General features: G+C 41.8%; 1 protein-coding gene across 4 annotated transcripts; it reads left to right on the top strand.

Moving 5' to 3' along the window:
- Positions 1–1,031: 1,031 nt before the first annotated feature.
- NIPA2 (NIPA magnesium transporter 2) lies at positions 1,032–14,556 on the top strand. Of its 4 annotated transcripts, none has more exons than XM_074858974.1 (8): positions 1,032–1,289; positions 3,901–3,957; positions 8,704–8,762; positions 9,139–9,361; positions 11,014–11,070; positions 11,828–11,918; positions 12,541–12,701; positions 13,588–14,556. In XM_074858974.1, exons 4-8 carry the CDS (start codon positions 9,223–9,225, stop codon positions 14,223–14,225), a joined length of 1,086 nt encoding a protein of 361 aa, XP_074715075.1. In that variant the 5' UTR covers positions 1,032–1,289; positions 3,901–3,957; positions 8,704–8,762; positions 9,139–9,222; the 3' UTR covers positions 14,226–14,556. The 4 variants fall into 4 exon arrangements, with proteins under 4 accessions (XP_074715075.1, XP_074715077.1, XP_074715076.1 ...); XM_074858975.1 differs by lacking the exon at positions 1,032–1,289 and adding an exon at positions 1,723–1,817; XM_074858976.1 differs by lacking the exon at positions 3,901–3,957 and having other exon boundaries at positions 1,035–1,289.
- The last annotated feature ends 276 nt before the right edge of the window (positions 14,557–14,832 follow it).

Raw genomic sequence — 14,832 nt, 5'->3', positions numbered from 1 at the left:
TTGGTGACAGAGGGACCATTTTTAATGAGGAAGCACACAGCAGGTAATGTGATGAGGCATAGCTTTGTTATGGGTATCCAATGAGGGAAAGCCAAGGTTGCTTCTCTGGTTTTGTTTCCAAGTTTAGCAAAAATGAAGCTGCAGACCATGATAACGTCATCAGAAATCCTGAGGCAAGGAGGATAAAGAAGTAGAAACTGTTGTCACTAAGGGACATGACAAAACAGTCTTGTCCGATTTGAAAAAGGCAGAGTTGTCTTCCATGTGGAGGTATCGCAGGTATTCTGGCAGGGTTGGTTTATCTAAACCTAATGTTACAAGGCAGCTGTGTAAAGCCTATTTAGTCTTGAAGAAACTGAACAGCCCTCTGAATCTGAAGCTTGTTACGATTGTCTCACTATAAGCTGAGGAGAAATACTTGTCTAGACATACAGATCAATTCTACTTCATACGAGACTGAAGTATTTTTGGTTGTAAAACATGCAGTTAAGAACGTGGGACCTGAATTCAATAGAATAAACCACGCCATTTTCCCATCCCTGAAACGTCTCTTTCCCCTCTTGCATATGGTTTGTAAGTGTAAGTATTTCTTTTTTGTGAGAGTGTAAAAACCGGGTAACGTGGATTGTGGCGGCAGGGCCTGGGGCAAGACGCGCGAATGAACTAGGCCGGGCCGCAGGGAAGCGGCGTCGCCCGGAGACCGTCCGCCCCCCGCTGCGGGGTGGTGAAAAGCCGCCGCTGCCGCTGGATCAGGTAGAGCCGCTTCCGCGGCCCGCTGCTCGCCGTCCCGGGGGGAGCGGAGGCGCTGGCCCGCCCTACCCGCGGCGGTGGCGGGGCCCCGGCGGGCCGCTGGGGGGCGCTGCGGGGAAGTGGCTGCCGGCCTTTAACGGCGGCGGCGACTCCCGCGCTCCCCGCGGGGAGGGGGCGGGGCTGGGGGAGGGGTCACGTCACCGGGGCGGGCGGGGCGCCCGGGCCCGCCCCGCCCCTGCCTCGCTCTGGCCGGGCCGCGCCCCTTCCGGCGGGCGCTGCCGGAACCAGCGGGCAGGGGGCGGCCGGGCCCGGGACACCGCCCGCCCTCGGGACACCGCCGGCCCTCGCCTCCCGTCGTTGTTGCCCGCCGCGCCCCGCTGCCGTTCCCCACCCTCCCCTCATGGCGGCGGAGCGCGCGGGCACCGGCCCCTCCCACCGCCCGCTCCGGCCTCCCCCTCCCTCCTCTCCTCCGCTTTGTCCGCGCGCGGCGGCGGCCGCGGGGCCCCTCTCGGCGGGGATGTGAGGGGCGGCGACCGCAGGTAACCGGGAAGAGGCGGGCGGGCTCGCCGGGGGGAGGGGGCCCGGCCGTGCGCGGGCTGGCTGAGGGGCGGGGGCGGCGGCGGGCCCGGCCGGCCCCTCGGGGGGCGGGGCGGGGAGGGGGGCGCTCGGGACGTTGGGGGAGGGCGGTCCCTGCGGGCGCGAGGCGTGTCCGGCCGGGGCGAGGGTCCCGCCGCCCGGGGCCCCCGCTGTGGTTCCGGCTGCCGCCCGCCCGCCTTCCTGAGGCTGCCTGGGGAGCGCCGGTGCCCGGGCGCCTCTCGCCCCGCCTCGGCTCCCCGCCCCCGAACCGCGCAGGGTCTTCGGCGGTTGGGGCTGCGGGTGAGGAGGGCGCGGGCCGGGGCGGGCCGTGCTTCCCCCGGGCGGGTGGGGGCTGGCCTGGCAGTCACGGCGCCGGGTGTTGCACCTTGACTGCAGAAACCCAGGGAGACCTTCGCCGTGTCGGTTTTTCCGTAGTGGGAAGCGTGCTGTGATTTGGGCTCTGCAGGCCGAGATTAAAAATACAAATCGAGGTATTTGTTAGGCGCTCTAGCTGGGCAGGTTGGGGAGTGATGGTCCGCTCGTTCTACCGGAGGTGTTGTACTTCTTAATGGAGCGTGCGTGCTGCTAGTCAAGGAGCTAAACCAGTTTGTCTTCGGTTTGGTTCAGGATTGAGTTTAGCCGCGGTTGAGGGTTGTGCAGCTTGGTTCCAGATCTAATTCAGCAGAACTTAGGAGCCCTGGCAGCATTTTGAGGTGGAAAAAAGTAACTTTAGCTTTGCATTGTAGTTCACAATGATGATTTGTGTTCGTTCTCATACTGTGAAGATACTGGCTGGGTCTGACGCTTTTAATTCCCGGGTTTTTTTCTGATCTTTTTCAACCAGTCAACTTTACCATTTTCCAGCAATATCTTTAACATTCTTTTCCATTAAAACATAATAAACATAAGTTATCGTGGCTATTTCTGACTGCTTTTGATGTGCCTCACTGTGTACAGTAAGGGTTTTTTCCCCTGAAAGGTAACAAGTTTGTTGATAGGAAATTATTGCGTAAGTCTTCATCAGAATCATTGTAGTTAGAAACCAGTGTCTCACTGGTTCTGCTTTCATTAGTTATTAATTCTCAGGATAAAATCCTGACAAATAGAAAGTGGGTTATAGCAGATTAACTTTTAACTTATTATTTAAAATTTGAAACTACCTGTCTTAAATACTAAAGTTAGAACTTCCATGAACTTGCACTGGTGACTCATGCTGCTGAGAGTGGAGCTAATGTACTAGGTACAGCAAAGATGAAGCAAGTCATGTAATCTGCTCTTATCTTGAGTCTATTTTGATAGACTCCTAGGAAATACAGTCAGTGCAGTATCAGCTGTAAAGCACTGTCTGTAGTTTGTGTTTAGTTAATGAATAGCACTCTCTTTTAGTGAAGATACTTTTTAGTTTTATGTGAAAATGCTTTAATTGAAGGTCACGTTTTTATAGAGGATAATAACTACAAATAGCAAATACAAAGAATAAGATGTACAAAAATTTTTAGTGTGGCATTTTTCTTTTTTTTTCCCAGTTTCTTAAAATGGAATGCTTGTTGCTTTTGCATTATTAATAGAAATCTGCTATAAAGGATAAGTTTCACTACAGTTTAACTAAAGCTTTTAAAATAGGTAGCTTTAGAACTGTTAACGTATGTTTTGCTTTCTGAGTACTTGTGCTAGTGCCTCTAACATTATATTATATATATGCATATACATAACGTTATCTTTTATAAACAAATTTTTTTTTACTTTGCTGGTGTAAAATGTAAATATAAGTTTGCCCACTTGTTTAACTTCAATAAAGCTGGAAAACTACATCTGTATTTGGATAGACTTGCAGTGCAAAACTGAAGGTATTTTTTCCTAAAAAATGTACATAGAATCTTTGGGTACAGTATGCATGCATCTTGGCTTTTTAAAGATGTGTGACTAAGTTTCGAACCAGCAGCTCTTTTATCTTAATGCTATACTATATCTGCCCTTTCAGTGTTCTCTCTATACCTCTGTTTTAAAAGATATGCTCATGAGTTGACAGAACATAACTGAGGAAAAAGACTTCGATTAAAGTTAGCTGTATTTTGGGGATTTTAGTAATCTTACTGAGACTATTTGCCTGCCACCCTGGAGTTCTGTATATAAACATCTTCTAAAAACTCACTGTACCGAAGCCAGTAATTAAAATTTTGTGTTAGTTTTTGTAATGAAAGTGCCTTAGCACCTAATTTACAGAACAAAACTGAAAGGACTTGGATAGTATTTCAGTTTAACTTTAGCATGCTACCTTCTCAAGAATAGCTTAGATCGCAAGTCGGTTTCTTTGATAAATGAAGTGAAATGCAAAGGGCTGAAATAACTGTAACGCTTCAGGTGAGACGTACCTAAGGAAGATCAAATTTAAAATCACACTGCTTCATCATTCAGGTGTTTTTTTAAAACAAAAATTCCCGTTTTAAAGCACAGGTGAGACAATGTGCAGTTTTGTGTGTCATGCATGAAAATGAGATTAACTTGAAATGATGGACATCATTTTTTTAGCTGAATTCTTAAAATGCCAATTAATAATTTTAACTTACATTTTAGAAACCTAACACTGAAATATTTAAGAAGCGAACGCCTCTGGATTTTGGAACAAAATTGGTATGTATAACGAGCCTTTGAAAGACTCATCACTGAACATTTGCATTTTTGTTGTTAGGGAGTGTTTCTGTTTCCTGTGGCTTTATGTCTGTGGAAGGGAAGAAGGGAACATGTAATAGTCAATGTGACATGTAATAGTCAGCATGCATTTGTTAAAAGCAACTTGATTCAACCCCTTTTTCTTTCATTAAAAGCTTTATAGCTAGAAGGGCATCAAATAGGTGCTATTTCAATGTTAGAAACATAAAACTTCTCATGGAGCTCTTGTAAATAAGCAGAATTGAAAATAAAATACCACAGAGCAGTTCAAAAGATGCTGAATGGCTGTACCTGGAGTAAATATTACTAATGTCTTGTCAAAACAGACCTTTGTTTAAAAATCCTTCCGTGTGAATCATGCCTGAATCTTGTGCTGTTTAGTATTAGTGATCTGGCTGAAAGGACAAAGAAATAAGGGCATCGAGCAGGGAAGGGTCACCAGTGTGTAAACTCAGATGAATATTTTCAGGAAACATTTCCGGAAAAAAGAGATGCTTTTTATAGGAGTAAATGAAAGTTATTACACCCAGGCAGGAATAATTTGCTATACAAATACAGTTTAGAGAACAGTAGTTCTGTAGAAAAGAATTCAGAGGTTATACCAAGAGAGAAGTTGGAGAATCAATAGTAGATGATTGCTCAGGAAGGGCAAAGAAAACCACCCGGTTTGGGTTGTATGAAAAGAAGTATAGTCTTCCACTGTGTTGCGGAAGCATTAATAACTCAGCTGAAATACAGTATGCAGCTCTGGGAGTTGCACTTCATAAAAAAACGGTCTACTATTGGGGAAAGGACCCAGAGGGTGGCAGGGCAGGAGAAGCCAAGCACCTAACTTGCAGAGTAATGTTAAGATGTGGGTGTAAAGGTAGAGGGAGTTGTATCTTTTCCAGGTCCAGGGTGGACAAACATTTGGTGGTAAAAGTGAAAATCTAGAAGTAGATCATTAGATAATGAAGAGTTCCGAACAGGATCAAAGCATGTCTGCAGTGTTTGTGAAGTTTCCTTCATAACTCTTTCCTGGGAGAAGCTTGGCTGAATTGTCTGTAATGAGGAGCAGCACATGGCAAAGGGTTGAAGTAAATGGCCTGTTAAGTCCTTTTTAGCTTAGTGACATCATCTTTTTCACAGTTAAGATCAGTTTTAGACAAGAAAATCATGAATTCTAACATTTAAATCTTTTAGCATATATTTAGATTACTTCTAGGAGAAAAGGCTGTCTACTGAACTCTTGAGGACTGGTGGCCAAGTAGGCAAAGTTGGAACAACCCACCGTATTAACTTTCACTGACTGTAATTATTGCTTCCATACAATGTACGACTTGTGGAAGTGATACTAATTTTCTTTGGCTGATAACTCCCTCCTACTTATGCTTATCTGCTTTTAAATATAAAATATTATTTCATCTCATGACACTACTTTTAGTGGTTTTGAGTATTTAGATAGCTTATTGTTACAATAAATACTTAACATCTTTTGAGCTCTGTGTGTGTGTTGCTTTTGGGAAAAAAGGACTTTTGAGCAAAGACACGAAGAAGTCTTTCCTTGTGTTTTAGGCCAGAGAGACTGTGTCTTATCAGCATTTGTGATACTTCTTGATTATATCTTAGAAATAAGCAAACAAACTTTGTGACTAATCTGGACTTGCTTATGTCCTGCTGTTTTTTTCAGAAAGCTTTTTCTCCATCTCTCCCTGTCTGATAACCTTCAAACTCATATACGTTTCCTGTGTTGTCTGTCATCGTACTGTTGCACACTGAGAGTTATGACTCATGATACTAGAAGATCCACAGGAAGTTCATAAATGAGTGGCTCTTCAAGGCATTGTAAATGTTGTAGCTTCTGTGGATAGGAGAGTCTTATCCCCTCATTACATCTCTGAAATCAGAGCAGCAAACTAGTATTCCTCCATGAAACTGCTAGTCTTGGATGGATGAGATATTCTCTGTGTTAAAATCAGCTGTGAACTTGATTAAAGAACCTTTGCAGAACTACACCAAATACAGCTAAAACCACTGCTAGCTTTAACTCCTACATTTTCTAGCTTCTCTCCTGTTTATAACTTAGTACTGGCTCTGGGTGCTGGAATGGGGCAGCTTTGGCACGTCCCAAAGCTGAAACTTGAGAGGAGTATTTATTCCAGAAACTGCTCATTTTGTGGCATTTTCTTATTTCCAAAGATGATAATTTTTCTTGATGATATTTATGAAGACGTATTAGTTCCTCTTATTTTACTAAGTCTTAGAGTTAAACTACTGATTTCCTGAAGGGTAGAACTTCCTGTGCCTGCTATTGCTTTGACTTTGAAGCTGTACGTGTAATTTCTACACATACAAATTACATCTGCACTGTATGCAGAGTGAACCAAATCTCTTCAGAGAGAAGTTGGGTTCACCATGACTGTGTGGCAGAAATGGTCAGCAAATGCAGACATCTGTATAAACCTTAGATGGAAGTATGGCAGTCCAGCCCAAGCAGAAATGGGACTGGCCGTGTCTGTGAGGACAAATAAAGTTGGCAAGAAGAGCTAGGAGTAATTTATGTGAAGAAGCAGTTAAGATTTGAGTTGTTTACAAGATTAACAAAGTGGTCGACAGGGAATCAACTCCTCTAATGTATTTGGGCCACGGGGGAGAGTAGAACTACTAGTTTTGAAGTGTAACATCCTTAGGGTGTTTTTAAGTCTACATTCAGAAAATTGCCTGTTAGATTGCAAGTTTTCGCTATTCTTCTGCAATCAAATTCTTCCTCTACTCTGAAGAAAAGCAGTCTGTGCTTCTTCCCTTGTCTCTGAAATGAAGGGTGTCAGGACGGGACTAACTGATGCTCTTCACCTCTGTCAGAAATGTTTAAATGTAGAGGAAGCTATGCAAGCCAGGGAGAGAAGAAAAAGTGGTTTTCCAGTACGGTGAGTTCTGTTTTAGCAAAAAGCTGCACTAGTAAAAATATTCCCATTAGTAATATGACCATAGTAGCAACTGTTGAAAACACAAACTCAACAAAAGAAGCCCCCCTCCTGCAGGTGATGCTACACCAGCATCACATTTAGCATCAGCTGGAGCTGGAAGAAAACTCTTAGCTTGGTTACCTGAACAGCGTGACTTACAACTGCTAGAAAAGATGATAGAGTGAATGGTTGCAAAAGTCCCTTGATGTCTTTTCCTTGCATTAAAAAAATGCCTTTACCCTTCAGGGGACTGAAAGTCTTGCTTTGAATTCAAAACCAGCGAACTATTTGATACAGTTAGTAAGGTGCCTCGTTCCGGTCTGTCTCCCATCTGTCTCCCACACTGATTTGTCTTTTTTGGTTTTGTTTGATAAGTGATTTTGTATCATGCAAGAATCTACTTATTTTTAAAAGTTGCTAGAAAATTAAAGCAGACCCTTGCACTTCATTTGCTTAAATTTTTCCTACAAAATAAAATACTAAAAATTACTTTGCAAGGATTAAGGGAAGAGGATTTGAGAATTTTGCACTGTGGATCTTGCAGCATTTTGAATGGTGTCGTGTTGAGTGCTTATTAAATGGGACTGTTTTCCTATACTTGTTCACAGCGTAACTGAATGCAAGTTAGAGGATCTGTGTTCAGTTTTAATGTTAACCTACCTGTAGCTCTCTGCTAGGTTTTTCCTAGGCGTGTAGCAAATTAATCAAAGTCGGAAGCAGGAACATACAGGGAGGGGTAGTTTTGGACGAAAACAGGTTTTGAAGAAACAGGTGCAGGAATTGGAACTGTGAACTCCCATGGCAGATCGGAATATGATTTTATTTAGTCCTGGACTCCCAGTGGGTGCGTCCATCTCTGCCTGAGCATGAAAGAGGGTGCTGGACATTGCAGTGCCTTGACACCAGCGTTGTACCCCTGCTTGGGGAAGCTGTATCTCAACATCAAAGCTGTGGAATTCAGATTCCAGTAAGCACTGAAATGGAAACGTTTTATCCTCTTCTTTCCCCCTTTTTACTTTTAAATCAAAGCTTGTTAATGCAACTTACGTCATATGCCATGCTTCCGAGTATCTGGAAAATAATTGCTTAGGGAATTAAATGCTATTCTTGGCACATCTCTGATTGGTGTTTCCAGAAAATAAAAAATGTTTTATCTATGGGTGTTTTCTTCCTTTAGAACAGTTCTCTGTACTGTCATAATTATCAGTTGTCTTGAAATCAAAGCCTAAAAATAGTTTTAATTTCCCTTCATACTATAGAGAGGTTAATCACCTTGAAAATACTTCGAGCTTTTTTTCTTCAAAGTTATTTGTAGAGGTACCTTAAATTCAAAATCTTGTGTGTTAGATGGAATCCAGGATATCCTCATTGCAGCTGGTAAGAGGAGAAAAGATGCACTGAGATAAATTTTCATGTTAAGCTGGAGGTTGAATATGTAAAATCTTGATTTCTAGCCTAAAAATTATCATCTTCTGCTAAGCTGTTGTTGAAAGTCTTGCCTAACTAAATTTGAAGTCTTGGCAGTCTAGGTGAAGGCTCTTAAACTGTAAACTCGTAATAATTACTGTAGCTAAGCTGAAAAGATGCTTTGTACAGGTATAAGAAACTAAAATATATCAACAAACAGATGCCTTATTTCTTGTTCCAGATTTGCCTGTTGGTTAGAGGATAAGTGCATGTGCATGCATCACAAGTTTGTTTGTTTTAGGGAAATTACTATATGATTAAACACCAATTCTAACCTTGTCTTTCATTTTTCTAGTGAGTTTATATGGAAGAAATGCTGTGGCTGTTCTAAAACTCTTGCTAACTGATTTCCATGTAAGTATTGTCTGTTACATGGTGTGCCAGACATAGATTTGTGTACTTAATGAAAAGTAATAAATCACAAAAATAAATTAAATAAATCACACATCTTTAAGTTTTCCTTAACTTTTTTCAAAGAACTTTTACTTGTTTGGGTTTCAGTTTTTATATGCCAGGTCAGAAATCCTTCCTTCTGTGTTCAGACTTGTTAGTCACTCTTCCATGGTTCAAGCTTACACATGCTTCAAAGATTGCCTTTTTTTTTTTTTTTTAAACATTCATATCAGAGAACATTCACAGGAGAACTAGTCAGATGAGCTGTTGAGGATTTTCCTCCTTCCTACAGTATGTGTTTCTCCCAGTTTAATTCTGATGTGTTTATTTTGCTCAGGTTTCAGTGTTGCATCATCTTGTGTTGAGTAACAGAAGTTCTACTGTTCATTGATCAATGTGAGAGTCTTTCGTAGTTTACGCGATGAGCCAAACTCGTGGGAGATATGACTTCTGTATTGGTCTGGTGTTGGCTATGAGCTCCAGCATTTTCATTGGAGGAAGTTTCATCCTGAAAAAGAAGGGCCTTCTCCGGTTAGCTAGGAAAGGTTCCATGAGAGCAGGTAAATACATGTTTAAGAAACTTGCTGATAGTTAAGTTTGCTGTTTAACAGAAGATTACTAAACTTACGATCTTGTTTTGACTTTTTTTGTTTGTTCAAGGTATTTGAAACCTAAAACATATAGCTGATATGTTTTTTCTCTGGTGTCATACACTCTGTGTGTGATACATACTATTTAATTTGCATGTAATGCCCTCTAGGGACACTTGCTGATTCCTTCACATGTCAGTTAAATCTGAATTGTACTTGCAGATTGAACTTGGAACCAGCACTCCTAACTACATCTGTTCTCCTGAATGAGTGAATCTGGGAGAATGTTAACTGTGTTTGAGTGTCAGGAGATTGTTTTAGAAAAAATAAAATCACATGTAATGGTCACATGTAACAAATAGAGTTCTTCAGTGGTTCATACTGGAACCAGTACTATTTAATATCCTCATCAATGACATAGAGAGTGGGACTGAGTGCACCCCCAGCAAGTTTGCTGATGACACCAAGCTCAGTGGTGCAGCTGATTCACTGGAGGGAAGAGACGCCATCCAGAGGGACCTGGACAGGCTCAGGGAGCGGGCCCGTGCAAACCTCATGAAGTTCAGCAAGGCCAAGTGCGAGGTCCTGCACATGGTTGGGGCAATCCCCAGGATCATGCAGACTGGTGGATGAAGGGATTGAGAGCAGCCCTGCAGAGAAGGACTTGGGGGTAACTGGTGGATGAAAAACTGGACATGAGCCAGCAATGTGCACTTGCAGCCCAGAAAGCCAACTGTATCCTGGGCTGCATAGAGAGGAGTGTGGCCAGCAGGTTGAGGGAGGTGATTCTCCCCCTCTACTCTGCTCTCGTGAGACCCCACCTGCAGTACTGTGTTCAGCTGTGGGGCCCCCAACATAAGAGGGACATGGACCTGCTCGAGCAGGTCCAGAGGAGGCCGTGAAAATGGTCAGTGGGATGGAGCACCTCTCCTGTGAGGACAGGCTGAGAGAGTTGGGGTGGTTCAGCCTGGAGAAGAGAAGGCTCCAGGGAGACCTTATAGCGGCCTTCCAATACTTGGAGGAGACTCAAAAGTGGAGAGAGACTTTCTACCAAGGCCTGTAGTGACAGGACAAGGGGCAATGACTTTAAACTGAAAGAAGATAGATTTAGATGGGACAGTTGCAGCATCCTCAGATGATTCAGAGTGTTGAATCTGAGTATTTTTAATTCAGTACCTGTCATCTCTGGTTCTAAAAGATGGTTGATCTCAAGATAAATAATTCATGCTCCCTGGTTTGTACATGTAATCAACCACATAAGCCACACACGATTTCCACAAAGTAGCATTCTCATAAGAGACATAAAACTTGGCTTTTCATGTCATTACAATGAGTTGAAAGATCTGCTTTTCAGGGTAATACAGATGTAGTGCCATTTCTAATACAAAAGAAATAAAATAACTAGTTTTAGAGTAGGCTGTAAGAGACATACACATCAGAAATGTGAAGATTTTATTTCAGCCCCTCTAACTATAAAGCCTAAGTATCAAAAGGTTGCCCATGTTTTTAAGGGCATGAGCTGCAAAAATTATTTTGGTGATGTCATCAGTGACAGGGTGATGTCATCGACTCTTTGTCGATGTATGTTTTTAATGGAGTAGCAAACATTCTTTCAATTTTAGGTCAAGGTGGTCATGCGTACCTTAAGGAGTGGCTGTGGTGGGCTGGACTTCTTTCAAGTAAGTATCATAAATATAATCTGCTTTATATAATTTCATTAAATGACTGTGCCACAGGTGGCACAATGGTTACAAAAAAATGAGCAAGATGGGGATTCTGTGATGTATGGTAATGCTTGCTGTCTGGTGATTTGATGGGTGCAACTCTAATGATTTAATATAACATCTCTCACACCAGAAGTTCTTTCATTAACTTAATTTTCCTCTTTGGGCAGTGGAACAAGGTAGACTTCAGACTTCCTGGTTCTCTTCACTAGCATATGCATTCTGGTTTTTGTCTTAGCAGAGACCTGCTTAGATACACAAGATTGTTTAGAGGGAAGCATATTTTGGGATGATGTCTATTTTCTAAACTTTTTTTTTTTTTCATTGCTTAAACTCTGGACTTACTGGCTGTGTTCAGGTAACTATGGCTTAATGTATGCATTGCTCTGTATCCTGCTATTGCAGATTTCTCCGTGCAGAAGTTCATGACTGAAGTTGGCAGGTTGGGGAGCTACGACATAGACATCAAAATAAAACACCTTCTAATTTGGCTGAATTAATGTTAATACCTGTTTTGGTCCCCTGGCCTGTTTTTAAGATATAGTAATGGGGGGTTTGTGGTGGTCTAGTACTGTTAGCTGAACGCTATAATTAGAATTTTCCATTGTTTCCTTACTGCATGTTTGTGTCTACAAGAACACTTGCACTGATTCACAGGTTTGTTACGCAAGACAGTATAACTCCTTTTTTATTACTATTTATTACTCTGCAGTGGGAGCTGGCGAAGTAGCTAACTTTGCTGCCTATGCTTTTGCACCAGCTACGCTAGTGACTCCTTTAGGGGCTCTCAGTGTTCTTGTAAGGTAAGAAAAATTAACAAACAGCAATGTGATGTCAGAGAGAGAAGTAAAATATTTCTTTAGAAATGTGTCGCTGAATTATGCTGTAACAGATGTGGTTTGTTCTTAACTATACATAAAGTCTGCTTATAAACCTCAGGAGTACCTTTAAGTTTCTCCAGATGTGAAGCGACTATGCTCTAACAGCGTTCTAGCAATGCATCTACACCTTGATCTGTGAAAAGTTGTCATCTGCTGCATTTCAACAGAGTAGTATTTTAATTCCTAATTCGAGATAAGATTTTTGTCTTTTAAAAATTATTTTTACAAGTGCTTAGATACAGAGTTTTGGGGGAGGCAGCATAAAGAAGGGGTTTTGGAGAAAGATGCCAAATATTAACAGGTAGTTCTGTCCATGGCAAGTATCTTGAGATAGAAAATCAACTATGTAGCTATTCTAAGTAAATGCTTAATTAGTAGATTCATCATAACGGATTTATGGACCTTTAATATGTGTTCTTGCTCACCAAAAGCTGCACACTGTGTATGCTAGTGACCTGTACAGTCAAAGCAACCGGGAAGTTGATGAGCAAATGAATAAGATATTACTAATTCCATGTTTGCTGGTGCATTTTTTTCTTCTTAGTGCCATTCTGTCATCCTTCTTTTTAAATGAAAAACTTAATCTACATGGAAAAATAGGGTGTTTGCTAAGTATACTGGGATCAACTGTGATGGTAATTCATGCTCCACAAGAGGAGGAAGTAGAAACTTTGAGCGAAATGTCCCACAAACTAGGTGATCCAGGTAAGAAAAATGCTGGCTTGATCTGTAGGCAGCCCATAATTTCTTTATTATAGTTTCATTACCGCTTCTTTCAAGTTCCAGGAAGATAGCCCATGCCTGCTTCATGGTGCCAAAACAAAGTAGAGATTCGAGTTCTGTGACATAGTTCCATAGGGAGCTTTGCATGCTGCCAGTGAACTTGTCTGGCCTTGAACAGATGTCTTGATGTGAACCACTGAGATGACAGTTTAAACAAATGCAGCAGCACCTTCTATAATAACAGTTTTCATTGAAGTGTGTCAGTCTCTAAGCCCCCCCCTTTGAGCTATCCTTAAAATGAAAAAGGAGATGATGTGATAAGTGTCTGCTGAGAAGTGTAATCCTGGAGACAAGCTCTTCTAGATGAGGCACTCACAAATACATCTGCATAATACTATATATGCAAAGACAAATCCCATTTTAAACTCAAGGAAATAGCCAGCACAGAGATTAAAAGCTGATTTTAAGGAATGACCCTATTATTGGAAATCTGCCACTGAATGTAGCAGCCTGCCAAACTGTACCTCCCTAAAGAGCATTCAGACACAAGCCTGGATCCAGTGACATCTACACCTCAGCAGGTCTGTGTGGCAGGCAATATAGGAATCTCATCCTGTAGTCATCTTGCTGATGGACTGGTAAAGGTAATATGATATGTCAGAGTTTCATTCTTTGATTTAGCTAATTCACTCTAAAACCATTTTAACTTTGATGTTGGAGAAACATCAAATGAGAAACATCCTGAACTCTTCTGTTTAAGCTGAGCCGATCACATTGTTAATGTTTTCTTGGTACCTCAGGGATGCTTTTGATACACATAAGTATACATAAGTAACAAGATTTTTTTTTTTCCCCCTGCCAACCACAGGTTTTGTGGTCTTCGCAACTCTTGTTGTCATTGTGTCTTTAATTCTAATATTTGTGGTGGGACCTCGCCATGGACAGACCAACATTCTCGTGTACATAACAATTTGCTCTGTAATTGGAGCATTATCAGTCTCCTGTGTAAAAGGTTTGGGCATCGCTATAAAGGAACTTCTTGCAGGAAAACCAGTGCTGAAACATCCCTTGTCTTGGATTCTGCTGCTAAGCCTTATTGTTTGTGTGAGCACACAGATCAACTATTTAAACAGGGCTCTGGATATATTCAACACTTCGATAGTGACTCCAATCTATTATGTGATCTTTACAACATCTGTTTTAACTTGTTCTGCCATCCTTTTCAAGGAATGGCAACACATGGCGGCTGATGACATTATTGGCACCTTCAGTGGCTTCCTGACTATCATTGTGGGGATCTTTTTATTGCATGCCTTCAAAGATGTTAATTTCACCCTAGCAAATCTGCCTGTCTCTTTGCGGAAGGATGACAGAGAGGCAAATGGTACTTTGCTGAGCACATATGACTGCTTTAATCACGAGGAAGAAAGTTCTGCCTGTCTAGGTGAAATACAATCCACGGAGAGTCTCTCAGCCAGGAGAAATGGAAGTCTGTCAGCCTTCTGAAAATATCTATGTGTTACTTAAGAAAAGAGCAATTCTGTAACTCTGGAATTTTTTTTCTGCTGTGAAATGTCTGAGCTTGTCTGGAAAACCATGTACTTTTTAACAGTCTGTGTAGACAATCGTTAATTTTTAAGTTTGATTAGTTTGGATAAAGAACACTGAAGGAGTTTTTATTTGCCTTATTTTTACTTTAAAAAATACTAAAATGACCTCAGACCACAGTTGGTTATGTTGCTTAAGTTATGTGTAAATACTTTCATTTCATTCTTCTGTTTTAAGATGTATTGCACTAATGACAATTTTATCAAAAATAAATTGCTTTATTTCTGCATTGGTGGTGAAAAGATTGAAGTGACCCTGGATCCTTTGTACTTGAGCCCTGACTGAACACTGAGGGACCGTAAACATACTCAGAGAGGAGCTGCAGTAACTATTCCTGTCCCAGTTCGTAAAAGAGGAAAAGGAGAGCTACCACCAAGCAAGACATCCTTTGAAAATACTGCTTAACTGCAGCTGTATGCTAAACTTGCAAGAGTTGCAGCAAAAAAACCCCCAACCTTACCAAACAGCATAACTGGCTGGCACCAACAAGGCAGGAGCTTCTGCT

Source organism: Strix uralensis, chromosome 2, assembly GCF_047716275.1.
Source record: "Strix uralensis isolate ZFMK-TIS-50842 chromosome 2, bStrUra1, whole genome shotgun sequence".
Classification (NCBI taxonomy): domain Eukaryota; kingdom Metazoa; phylum Chordata; class Aves; order Strigiformes; family Strigidae; genus Strix; species Strix uralensis.
Note: the sequence above shows the minus strand (reverse complement) of the source record. Positions and strands in the feature narration are given on the sequence as shown.

Excerpts from the sequence above, each read along its gene's own strand:
- NIPA2 (XM_074858974.1), top strand. The coding sequence starts at position 9,223 with ATGAGCCAAACTCGTGGGAGATATGACTTCTGTATTGGTCTGGTGTTG. Across the intron at positions 9,362-11,013 it reads GAAAGGTTCCATGAGAGCAG|GTCAAGGTGGTCATGCGTAC; the intron begins GTAAATACATGT and ends TTTCAATTTTAG. Across the intron at positions 12,702-13,587 it reads CCACAAACTAGGTGATCCAG|GTTTTGTGGTCTTCGCAACT; the intron begins GTAAGAAAAATG and ends TGCCAACCACAG.